Source organism: Chrysochloris asiatica, unplaced genomic scaffold, assembly GCF_000296735.1.
Source record: "Chrysochloris asiatica unplaced genomic scaffold, ChrAsi1.0 scaffold00067, whole genome shotgun sequence".
Taxonomy (NCBI): domain Eukaryota; kingdom Metazoa; phylum Chordata; class Mammalia; order Afrosoricida; family Chrysochloridae; genus Chrysochloris; species Chrysochloris asiatica.
The window spans coordinates 702636-715194 of record NW_006408585.1 but is presented as its reverse complement, the minus strand read 5'-3'; the positions used below and the strand labels follow the sequence as shown (position 1 = coordinate 715194).

Sequence of the window (12559 nt, the reverse complement as noted above, 5' to 3'; positions counted from 1 at the left end):
GAGGGTGTAAATCTTTACGGGAGTAGAAAGCCTCATCTTTCTCCCGCGGAGCGACTGGTAGTTTCGAACCGCTGACCTTAAGGTTCGCAGCCCGAGTCGTAACCACTACGCTACCAGAGCTCCTTCTTCTACAATTGCAGTTGTGGCACTCACAGTCCTGCTAACAATTATTCACAACTGAGTGATAAAAATCCTATCGGCATCATCCCCTGTCCCCTTTCACCAGACCCATTTGGACAAGAGGAAAACTATTCAGTGGGGATTCTACCTTACCACCCTCATTCTGAAACTAAGCATACTCATGAAAACTTGTAAGCCAGCCACTTTGTAGCCCACCCCCTCCCCCCATTTTTGATTGCCAGTGTTCAAGTTTCTTGTCCCTATCAACCCAGTACAATGAGGAAACAAGATTATTCCTTAATTGGTATTCTATATTGCTGATTAAAAAGCCCTGGAGGTGCTGTGGGTTAGGCATTGGGCTGCTAACTGCAAGGTCAGTGGTTCAAATCCGCAAGCTGCTCTGTGGGAGAAAGATGAGGTCGCTTCAGTAAAGATTTACAGTCTTTGAAACCCTAATGAGCAGTTTTCTGTTCTATAGGGTAGCTATGAGTCGTAATCAATTCAAAGGCAGTGGGGTTTTTATTTTGTTTTTGCATCACTGAGAAAGTATATGCTGGCAAATTGATTTATTTAAGTTTCACAAGGGAGTACATTTTTAGCATCATGCTCAATTCTTTTGGAAGGAACATTCTTTTATAAATTAGAATATAATTATAAGCTCATACTACATGTGGAGTAGGGTCCCTATGGTCCCCCTAGGTCAAGCAAAAGGATAAGAGCTCATGTTCTTTGCTACAAAATTTTCTCATGATAACTCCTGTGAGAGGAGGAATGTTGAAAGAGTGTTATTTATTAAAATGGGATTAAGACTTGGAGTTGTTTTATTTGTTCAGTATATGATTTGAATGTCACCAACTAGTAAGTTTTAAATTAGCCACCCCAAGTACCCCAAGGTTCAAGGTCAGTAAGCATTAGAGAAGATTCATGTCTACTTGAAGTCTAGAAAACTGATGAAGAAATCATGGTACATATTATACCAGATAATGTCTGCTTAGTAAAGCAATTTCTTATTTAAATGAGAAATACACCAAATGAGTTACATCACTTATTTGTGCTTGAAGCATTAAAGGTTAATTTCAATTTTTTCTTTGTTTTCTAGGCAAATAAAGGGGAGACTGAAGAACCAAGTCACTCAGATGAAGGAGCAAGTACCTGGGTTTACACCAGGTCTAGCAATTTTGCAGGTATGATGATGATATAAAAGAGACCTGGTGTAGCGCTGCGGATTAATGCACTGGACTGCAAGGTCAGCGGTTCAAACTCACCAGCCACTCCTCAGAAACCCTAGACAGGTTTGCTATGGGTTGGAACTGACTCAACGGCACTTAACAACAACAATGATAATATATTTTCATCTTCTTCTGGATTGAATGGTGTCCAGCCAAAAAAACATATGTTGTAATTCCTAAACTCTATACCTGTGGTTTATAATCCCATTGGGCGATGGGTTTGCTATTTTAATGACACAGCTTTAGTGTAGGGTATGTTCTAAGCCATTCTCTTTTGAGATGTAAGAGCTTAAGCAAGCAGCATTGAAGATTGATGCCAAGCCACATGGAGCTATCCAAGGAAGCAGGCAACAACTGAAGAGACAGGGACCTTCCCTCAGAGCTGAAAGGCAGAGAAAGTTTCCCCTAGAGCAGAACAGGTACCCTGAATTCGGACTTCTGGTCTCCTCATCTGTGAGAGAATGATTGTTAAAGCAAACATTTGTGTTTTCTGTTATAGTTGTTATTGTTAAGCGCTGTCGAGTCGCTTCCAACCCATAGCGACCCTGTATAGGGTGTCCGAGGAGTAGCTGGTGAGCTTGAACCCCGACCTTGAAGTTCTAATGGCTTTGCAGTCTGGCACGTTAATCCACAGTGCTGCACCAGGACTCCTGTTACATTTATAATAACACTGTTTAATTAAGAAGGTGTCCTCCTTACTCAGTCTCTCAGTAGCACTTCAGACCGTGTTCATCTCCCCTCACCTTTTTTTTTTTTTTTTACTTCTCTGGGATCTCATCCCCTTTCAGTTTGTCTTTGCAGGCTCGTCCGTTTCAGTTCAGCTTCTAATTGTTGGAGTATCTTGATCCTTTACCATTCTCTATGGATACCCTTTCAGTCAGCAGGTTTTTCTTAAAATTTTTGTTTATATGACTTTGTCAATATTTACTGTATTAGAAATCAAAACTGGAAAATTTAAAAAGTATTTCTCCATTTAAAAAGGCTAATAGTATGCGCGTTATATTTTACTGCAACATTTTTATTAAAAAATAACTTTTTCAGAACAGAATGTAGTTGAGAAGAGGGGCATTTTTAAATATTTTATTGTAAAACTCTTTACTATCTGATTTATTGGAGGTCAGCTGTATTCTCATCTGCTTTTGCATTGAATGTGTTGCTATCTGTTGATTGGTTGAAATATATGAAGACAATCTAGTCTCATATAGCTATGTATTTGGGGGGAAAAAGGAGTCTTTAGTAGTCTTTTCAAATAATTCTAGATATTTTCTTTGATATTATACCAAAACTCAGTAAGTAAAAGTTTTTAAAGATTAGTTGAAATGTGGGTTCTAAAACTGTTTGTGAACTTTTACTTTGGTTTGTGTTGCAATTAGAATGGATATTTTACATGGTTTGGATATTTTGTAACAAGTGGTTAAGTACTCAACTATTAACCAAAAGGTTAGCAGTTCAAATTCACCCTGAGCAGGCCACTGGTTTGGTTTTCCTGGTTTTATTGTTTTGAAACATCCTGTGTTCTTAATTTGGAAAAATAATGATCTGCTGAATTATCCATATGTTAACACATTTTATTTTACCGTTTAACAAAAAACACAGTCGTTAATATTAACAGCAAACCCAGCAGAAGTCTTTACGCATTGAGAAACTGTCAAGCTCACAATAAAAACTGAATTTTCATTTGAAATCTTTGTCATTGGCAACAACCATTATCAGTTGCATTTCTTGAAGTAGGTGACTCACTTTGTCCATTTTTGAGAAAACACCTGCCAAATACTCAAGCCTGAAAGTCATTACTTGTCATTCAAGTGAAGATGGTGCTCCAGTGAAAACTGTGGCCAGTGCAGCGTGCAGCCCCTGCAAAACACAAGACCTTTTCTTCAAGTCAGTCACCACAATTCTGTATTAAGCTTTATAAATGCTTTCCAGAACTTCACAGAGTGTTACAAAGACAAGTATTCAAGGGTCAGGGTTTAGCAACACTGATATTTTTTACTGTTTAACAAGGACATTGCCAGGTGAAGCTGCATTGATTTTTACTGAGGGATTGAATGGCAATGAAGAGAATGCACTGACTGCTCACATCGTGTGGTGGCACTCCCTGATTTATGCTGCAACACCAGCAGTTACACCTGCTATTGCTTCTGCACCGTCAGCTAGATGTCAGCACAGTGAAAAGGACAAATGTCATCGTGGTATTATTGTGAAAATAAGGTTGACCTTTCAGACTTTGAAAACTAGTGCCCTAGGCCATTTCATCTGATCCCAAACACCAAATACATGTAGTCCAGTGACTTTTACAGCTAAATCTCCTCTGAGCTCCAGACGTGGTTTCCAGGACACCACTCTTGTTTCCTTCTTTCCTCGAGTCCCTTTTGCTTGTCATTACTCATCTCTGATACTGAAACTTCAAGGCTCAGCCATCAGACCTCTTCACCTTATTCTTTCCCTCCGTAACCCCATTGCTTCTTGGGTCACTATTTCTCTAAGTTCAGTTTTCCATCCAAGTTTCTTTTCTGAATTCCAGATTCATGAAATTGGTAGGAAGCAGTCAGTAAAGATGTTCATGGACACATATGTAAATGAATGTTCGAAGGGCTGACTTGGATGACAGGAAATTATAGCTGTCATAAGAAACACCCTTCAGAAATGCAACTTCCTCACCTTTCATTATCTCTTGCATGTATGTCTCCAAATAGTCATTTCATCCCTTGTGAGGTTTCTGTCCCTTGTTTATCAAGAATTTCTGAGTGAGTAGTACTTAAACTTTTTACCCTGTAATTCCACATTATTTCCCCATTACATAGACTAGGGGTAGCCAAGAGGTCTTAGCCAAGAAGAAAAGCCCAGAAAACCTGCTGTTCTATGCCTAGTGTGTCCTCTGCAGGGAGTGGGTTTTCCTGTATTCAAATGACTAAGCAAGAATCAAAGGTATATGTTGTGGGTACACTTGGTACATTTAGGGACCAATTATTTCTTGGCTATTCTTGTGAATTGTTAGTTATAGAAAGAGTAAATGTCATAGGCAAGAAATCTGTTTCTGTAAACCTTTCCTTTGCAATGTTGAGAGGCTTCTCTCCCCTCTTCTCCCATTTAAAAAACTGACTCCCAAACATTTATTTTGGACTTAGTTATTGCAAGTGTTTTTATTACATCAACACTATACTGTAAATGGTCTCCTGTGCCCTTACCAATAAACACTGATAGGTTTTTTTAATTCTGCACTTTAGCACCAGAACCAACATTTTTCTACAACACCAGGTTTACAGACGATGTTGTAATCCCATCTCTGCTGTCTCAGACCGCTTGCCTTTTCCATCCTTATAGCTGTTACCACCTTCTCCCACATACCCAGGCCAGAAACTCAGACCATCTCGCTCATGTTCTCTTTTTTTTTAAATTGTGGTAAATCTATAGGTAGGAGTCCCTGGGAAGCACATGCTCAACTATCAGCCAAAAGGTTTATGGTGTGAATCCACCCAGAGGCACCTCAAAAGATACACTCAGCGATCTGCTTTTGAGAGGTCACAGCCCTGAAAATCCTATGGAGCAGTTCTAGTCTGTACATACGGGGCACCATGAATCAGAACTGACTCGATGGCAAAAACAACAGCATGTATACATGTAACAGTATACTTGACATTGCTATAATCTTCATGAGTACAGTTTTGTGATTTTAATCATAGTCATTCATGTTGGTCAGCCACCATCCTTATGTGTTCCTGAATACACCCTTAACAGAAGCTCGCTATGCCCTAAACACTACAATGTCACTCCTTTGGGATTTCTCATCTTCACTCTGCACATCCCACCAGACTATTGTCCTATTGATTCTGCCTCTTGTAAGCTCTTGGAATCGGTTCCTATTTTCATTCCTGCTGCTCCCTCCTTAGCTCTGTCTCTCCTCTTCCTCCCAGGCCACTACAGCCGCCTCCATTCTGATCATAGGCTGATCACAGTCCACTCACCCCACCTACTTGTCATCCTTTACAGAAGGAATGATGGTGCTATATATAGAATGATCCCTCGTGTGGTGCTTTAGCACTGGACTTGAACCACAAGGTCGGTGGTTCAAACCCACCAGCTGCTCCTTGCAAACCCTTGACAAGGGTCACTGTGAGTTGGAATTCACTTGATGGCATTTAGCAACAGCACTATAATTCAAAGGATTTATATGTGTGGCACTGTGGACTCATGTGTCTGACTGCAAAGTCATTTGAATTTCAAGTTCAATGATTCGAGCTCACCAGCTGCTCCTTGGGAACCCTATACAGGGTTGCTATGGATTGGAATTGACTCGACGGCACTTTACAACAACAACTCCTGGTATGGCTCTGTAGGATCAGCACTGGACTTCAAACCACAGGGTCGGCAGTTCAAACCCATCAGGTATTTCTTGGAAATCCTATATGGAGACACAATAAGTCGGAACCGACTGGACAGCACTTAAAAACAACATTTGCTTTAATATTAACTTAACCTATACAAGGCAGGTGCTGTTCCCTTATGGTCAAGGTAACTGATAGTTATTGGATCATGTGCTCAAAGGTACAGTCAGAAAGGAACGGAGTCAGAAAGGGATAAGAATCCAGGTCTGTCTGTTTCCAAAACCCAATGGCATTTTCTCTTTTTCGTCACAATTCTTTGGCATTATGCTCAAGGACATTTATGATTTATTCTTAAAGGGTTTAAAGCTCACCAGCTACTCCTCGGAAAACTGTATACAGGGTCACTATGAGTCCGATCTGATCCCATGACACTTAACAACAACTTCCCAAATAAGTGAATGTTTTAAAAGAAATCAAGACTTGACTTTTCATCATAAGAGACGTGAATAAGGCAGTGTTTCCATCGTAGCACATTGTTGTTAAGTGCTATTGAGTCCATTCTAACCCATAGCGACCCTGTATAGGGTTTCCTAGGAGCAGCTGGTGAGCTTGAACTGCTGACCTTGCAGTTCAAACGGCTTTACAGTCTGGCGCATTAACCCTCAGCGCCACACCAGGTCTCCTAGGACATAAACTATTTTAATTCTTATTAGTAAATAGCTAACACCTGCTTCTTACTAGGACCTATTCAAAGTGTTTTGCATTAAGTCCGCACAAAACACATGGACAAAAAACACAAGACCTAAAATTAATAAACTCAGTGGGCCTGAATATTTATAAAAAGTTACTGAAGCAGAAAGAAAAATTTGAAAGGTGACTAATATTCAAGATACTTCAAAGTAAAACCAGAGGTTAGTAAATGATGACCCAGGTTTTGAGAACATTTTCAAAAGGTTGTAAAAAGACAAAGCGTATGCAGCAGAGTAGGTGGCCTTGTTATGAAGTGCTGTCGAGTTGGTTCTGACCCATAGCGACCCTGTATAGGGTTTCCTAGGAGCAGCTGGTGAGCTTGAACCGCAAACCTTGCAGTTCAAACAGCTTTGCATTCTGGCGCATTAACCCACGGCACCACACCTGGAGTCCTAGAAGGCATAAAATAGATGCTGTCTGGCCTTTTAGAGCAACAGTTTGCAGACCCTTGGCATAATAGAAAAAAATGATCTCTAACCTGTTCTGGAATAGGACCTTTTTATGAGAGGAGTAATTCTGAGCCTCCTTCAAGGAAGAAAATTAGCATTCTTAATAGGATGCTTAAGTAATTTCTTGGTAAATGTAAAGGGATTAAAATTTGTTCTGGAAACCAGTCTTCCACCCACTCAGGTGACTGTCAGTCAAGCTAAACATTCTTCTATCTTGTCTAGCAATGATTGCATAACCATTTTCCCTATCAGATGCCTGTACTGAACATGAATCTTGAATTGACTTCTTAGTGGTCTTTCCTGTGCATTAAGATTATATTCAAACTTTGACATAAGCTCATCACAGTTAACTTTTTCTTATGAAACGGGTAGCAATTTTGAAGTGTTAGGAAACTTTCATCAAAAACATTCAGGCATTAAACAGTTGCCTACAAAAAACATCAAGGATAACAAAAAACTTCAGACTTCTCTTCTGTAGTCCTAATGGAACAGACCACTTCTCTGAAAGGAAAGACTGTGACCCCAAATTGAGCCAAAGGGATCCTTCACATGCATGGGCAACAGAAAGATCTTTTCAGGTAGTACGTTCAGAACAATGCCTGTGGATCTTTCCTAGAAAAGTTTCTTAGGCTTACGTTTCAGCTTTCTGAGAGATGAATGACGATGAAGTCTAGAACAGAAAAACTGGTTAAAAAAGGACTGGAAGTGGGTTATCAAATTAGTTTATCTCAGAGTTAAGTCTAAGTAATTACTAATCGTAGTTATAAATAATAATGAAAATGTAAGAAAACAAATTTTTAAGACCAACTCTTTTTCTATTTTGGTCTAAAAACCTTGGTGTATTAAATTTGATAACAGTCAGTAAAGGGTGGATGGTGGTGACAAAGAACATATGCAGGTATATGTGACTAAACAACCACCATATGTTCTATGAGATAAGATGTTCTCGAAAGTAGGATATTATATGATTTGGACGCTTGGCAGCAGTCTCCATGCAATCCTTAGTTAAGCCCCTATGAAGTTTATTTTATTAAAACCTTTAAATCCCCATGAAGCCTATTATAGTAAACCTTAAGGGAGCCCTCAGGACAAAGCCAAAGAACTGTATCCACTGGATTACAGGAGTCCGGTCTCTGGATGTGGGGTGGAGGAGAGCAGCATGTGGAGGCTGCGTCCACAGCCAGACTAGAACTCTGTACACGTCAGGGTGCAGAGGTGTATGACACACACAGGGGGCTGGGGTCACAGAGGGGTGGCTGTGGGTGTGTCAGTGTGACTGGCAGTGGCAGTTCTGGCTGCTGTCACCCTGTTGGCATAGTTGTTAACTGGCTCTACTGTTAACAGAAAGGTTGGCGATTTAAATCCACACCAGAGGTACCTGTTTGCTGCTGTTGGTTTGACTCATAATGAGTGTTTCTGAGAGCAACTGGTAGGTTTGAACTACTGACCTTGTGGTTAGCAGTTCATTGCTTACCTTGTTATCCTGTTGCTGTTATCCTGCAGCAACACAACAGGGTTCAGAGGCACCTTGTTGCTGTTAAGTGTTGTCAAGTCAGTTCTGAATCATTTATAGGGTTTCCAGAGAGTGCTGGTGGGTTTGAATTGGCAGCCTTAGTGGATATCAATCCATTGCTTATCCTAAAATGCCACCACACCAGGGCTCCAGAGGCACCTTGCTGTTGATGTTAAGTGATGTCAAGTTGGTTCCAACCGATAGTGATCCCATACAGGGTTTCCAAGGAACTTTTTGTTGAGTTTGAATGGCCAACCTTGCAGTTGGGTGCTTATCCTACAGTGCCACACCAGGACTCCAGATGCACCTCAGAAGACTTTAGAACTTTAAGTATATTCATAAAAGAAGTTAAGAGAGCATAGTGAGACAAAGCATAGTGGTTTAGTTTGCCTTTGGCACCATGTTTTCCTCTTGGTTCTGAGGGTGCATATTGGTGCCTTACACGATGTCCATCCTGGGTATAAACCAGCTGAACTGGTTTCTCTGTGTCTATGGCTGAGCCTATGCATTTGCATAGTGCTTGGCTATGTGTGGAATGTGTCCTTTCTATGTTTTTGCCTCCGAGCCAAGGTGCCTTTCCTTCCTGTTGGTCATGTTTCAGCCCTCCTGTACCTTGATGCAGTGGCAAACAGATTCTATGTGGTTTTGACAGGCCTAGTTTCTAATGCTGATGCCAGCGTTACCTGTGTTTTCTTTACTCTTGGCTGTTAACATGGGAATCAGGAGGGCATTGTTGGTTCTACTGCCTGTATTCATGTCTCCATCCTGTTCTCACTTTCCCAATTCTATAAAAGTTTTGTGCAATAAGCTTATTCCAGAATAAAAATTTTCCTTTTATCAGAACTAGAATTTCAGAAGCTTTTCTGTACACTTTGTATTCCCTAATTGTCTGATTTGCATGTATTTATTATTCTAGGTTGGCGACAGAGATGATTCAAATCTTTATATAAATATGAAACTGAAGGCTGCTGAAGAGGTAAAACCTAGACCAGGGATGCCATCCCCCCAACTCTCACCCCTGCCCCAACCCCAATCCTGTCTTTGACTCTTGCCTATCCTACCTTAGAAAGTCCCACTCAAAGCAGACTTTATTTTGTAAGTTAGAAATGGGTGACTTTTCACTGTGGCTTTTGGTTAGCCCTTATAGTTTCTTATCAATGATTTGCTTACTTCCCTAAGAGCAGAGATAGTGGGCATGAACCTGCTGGATTGAACTGATAAATAAATGATGTATGGGTCACACTAAGAGTAATTCTCCAGAACATGTAAGGGTGATATGATGACTAACACCCCCTCATTACTTTAGTCCTGTCTGGGAAGAAATGGCCATGTAGCTCTAGTTTCCTGTTACTCACCTGTTGTAAAATGTTCATATTTGCAGATTGGGATCAAAGCCACTCACATTAAATTACCAAGAACAGCCACCGAATCTGAGGTAAGCCATTGTGCATCAACTGTTAAGTACTTTCCTTAACAATTGATACTTTTTGTACTTAAGTACAAAAGCTGAAGTACTTTCCTCTGACTTTTGACACTTCAGAGATTGATACATTTATAGGTCTCTAGGTCATTCTTTTTTCATACTCTGCCTCCAGAAAATCCTTGCAAATACTCAGAGTAAATGGTCAGTCCTGGGGTGGCACTGTAGGATAAGCACTTGACCACCAGGTTGGTTTGAATCACAAGTTCGGTGGTTAAAATGTACCGACCTCTCCTAGGAAACCCCATACAAGGTCTCTATGAGTCATAACCTACTTAAGAGCACTTACCAGCAACAGCAATGACTGTTTATTACTGAAGTGTGATTTTAGCAAGGTTTGCTTCTGAATTACCTGTGATGCTCATTAAAAAGTGATCCCCTAACTGAAGCCACTCCCAAATAATAGACTGACTTATTAATTAAGCATCATCATTCATGAGTAACATGCTCCCTTAGAGAATCAACTATAGGAGATCAAACGGTCAATAGTTACCCAGAAGCAGAGATGAGAGAGTAAGAAGGGGCAAGGAGGCGAGCTCAGTGGAAACAGGAAAAACAGAAGGGAAGTAATGAGAATGCTGACACATCGTGAAAATTGTAACCGGTGTCACAGGACAATGTGTACAGGATCTCTGTGAGCCCGAACCAACTCAATGGCAATAACAACAGTGTGGTGTGTAAATGTTCACATAAAACACAATCAAACATTTTTATTAATAGTCACTAGTTCTTGGCCTGCAGTTATCAGCACTTCAGAATTCAAAGGCATATTCTATTTCTGTGATCTTCAAGAATAGGCAAAACAAATCAATGATGATGCGGTTGCTGTAGGTAGTGGATTTGCTGAAAAGGGGGCAAGAAAGAAAGGGAACTTTCTGAGATCCTAGAAATGCTCTGTGTCTACATTGTGCAATATGGTAGCTCCATATGGCTCTGAAATTCAAATCAGATACAATTTAGAATTTAGAATTCACTTTCTCATTGCACTAGTCACATTTCAAGTCCTGTGGACCATCATGTTGGAAGATGCAAATTAAAAGACATTTGCACACAGACTATTAGTGGATAGTTAATAATATAGCTGCTTTGTATCGTGATTTGGATGATGACAACATGGACATTTCAGTTGCTGTAATAAGTTATTAAAGTTCTTAGCTCTTTTACTTGATGGATTTCTTACCAGACACTTAAGGGATATATTCTGTGTTACAGTAGAGTTGTATTCAAAATTCAAGAGGAAGTCGAGTTCAAAAGAACTATTAACTCTTGGGGAGAATATAGGCTAGGCAACTAATTTTTGATACGGAAAGTTTTTCTTTGAGTTATATGTGGTACTGGCATTCCTTTTAGGTGTTAAAGTACATTATATCTTTGAATGAAGACGCCACTGTGCATGGATTCATAGTGCAGCTTCCGTTAGATTCAGAGAATCCCATTAATACCGAAGCAGTGATCAATGCTATTGTACCTGAAAAGGATGTGGATGGGTGAGTGTGACTTGGCTTCTATATCACATTGTATGATTCCATTTATAATACCTTATGGTCTGGGGACCACACCATGTTTGCTTCTAAAGAGTAAAACCACCTAACACTTTATCATCTGTTTTATTGTTTTAGATTGACTAGCATCAGTGCTGGAAAGCTTGCTCGAGGTGACCTAAATGACTGTTTCATTCCTTGCACACCTAAAGGATGCTTGGAACTCATCAAAGAGACAGGTAAAAAATAAGTCAACAAAATCCAGTGTCATCTTCTGGTGTCTGTTGTGGACACATGGAAGAACAGAGGAGATATATTGTGGGTCATAAATAAATGGACTTGATTGGCACAAGGGCCCATCTTCTAGGGACTTTACCTAAATATTCACTTACTTTTCTCAACAACCCCATGAAGAGGTATTATTCAGCAGCTGAGGAAATAGGCTCAGAAAGTTAAGTAACTTGTCTAAGAGACTCAGTTCGTTTACCATCGAGCCAAAATGTCACTGAGGTTTGAATTCAAAATGATTTCTTTTTGTGAAACAATAACTTCCCTGGTAATAAGAATTCAGATAGTATGAAAGGTCATAAAGCCTCCTTAGTAGTTCTGTGGCAGGAAATGGACCCCTTTTGTAGTTGGCCAGATTACTCCATTACCTAGTCAGCACTTTGGTACTGTCATTTTATCATGAGTACATTATTTTTCTTCAGTTGTCTAGCAATTTAATGATATAGAAAGTATTGTTTTAAAACTTTGATATCTAAGGGTTGTTTGTTTGTTTTTATTGTGAATTGGGTGAAGGCTCACAGACAAGATGATCAGTTTTACATTCACCAAATCCTACACTTTATTCATCTCTACGATTGCATTCCCTTCCATGTAACGACAGTTGTCCTACTTCTTCCCTGTGGTTCTTATTTCCATTCCATCCACCTTCTCATTCCTTCCCAACTCTGTCCTTTTGATTTTGAATGATTGACCATTTCATGGTAAACATACCTTAGTAGTGGTTTTTTACCCTCTGTAAACAAAAACAGCAAAAATATACCTATCTGCTGGTTGGCTGACAATTGGACCATGTGTGCGAGTTCCTTTCCATACCTGAAGGGTGGTGGAAGACCAGATGTTCTCCCTTTGTAACTGGGACCTTCTAATGAGATCTCTTGCAGAGCAGTTGGTAGCGGTAGCCAGGCACCATCTAGTTCTTCTGAT

The 12559-nt window shown here is 40.0% G+C and overlaps 1 protein-coding gene across 1 annotated transcript in view; it reads left to right on the top strand.

Annotated features, from left to right (window-relative positions):
- The window catches only part of MTHFD1 (methylenetetrahydrofolate dehydrogenase (NADP+ dependent) 1, methenyltetrahydrofolate cyclohydrolase, formyltetrahydrofolate synthetase), an 80572-nt gene that overhangs the window by 18611 nt on the left and 49402 nt on the right, over positions 1-12559 (top strand). Inside the window, exons 2-6 of the mRNA XM_006864565.1 lie at positions 1220-1304; positions 9303-9362; positions 9768-9821; positions 11217-11353; positions 11486-11586. Of these exons, the coding sequence (XP_006864627.1) occupies positions 1220-1304; positions 9303-9362; positions 9768-9821; positions 11217-11353; positions 11486-11586 (437 nt within the window). The remainder of the gene's footprint in view (positions 1-1219; positions 1305-9302; positions 9363-9767; positions 9822-11216; positions 11354-11485; positions 11587-12559) is intronic.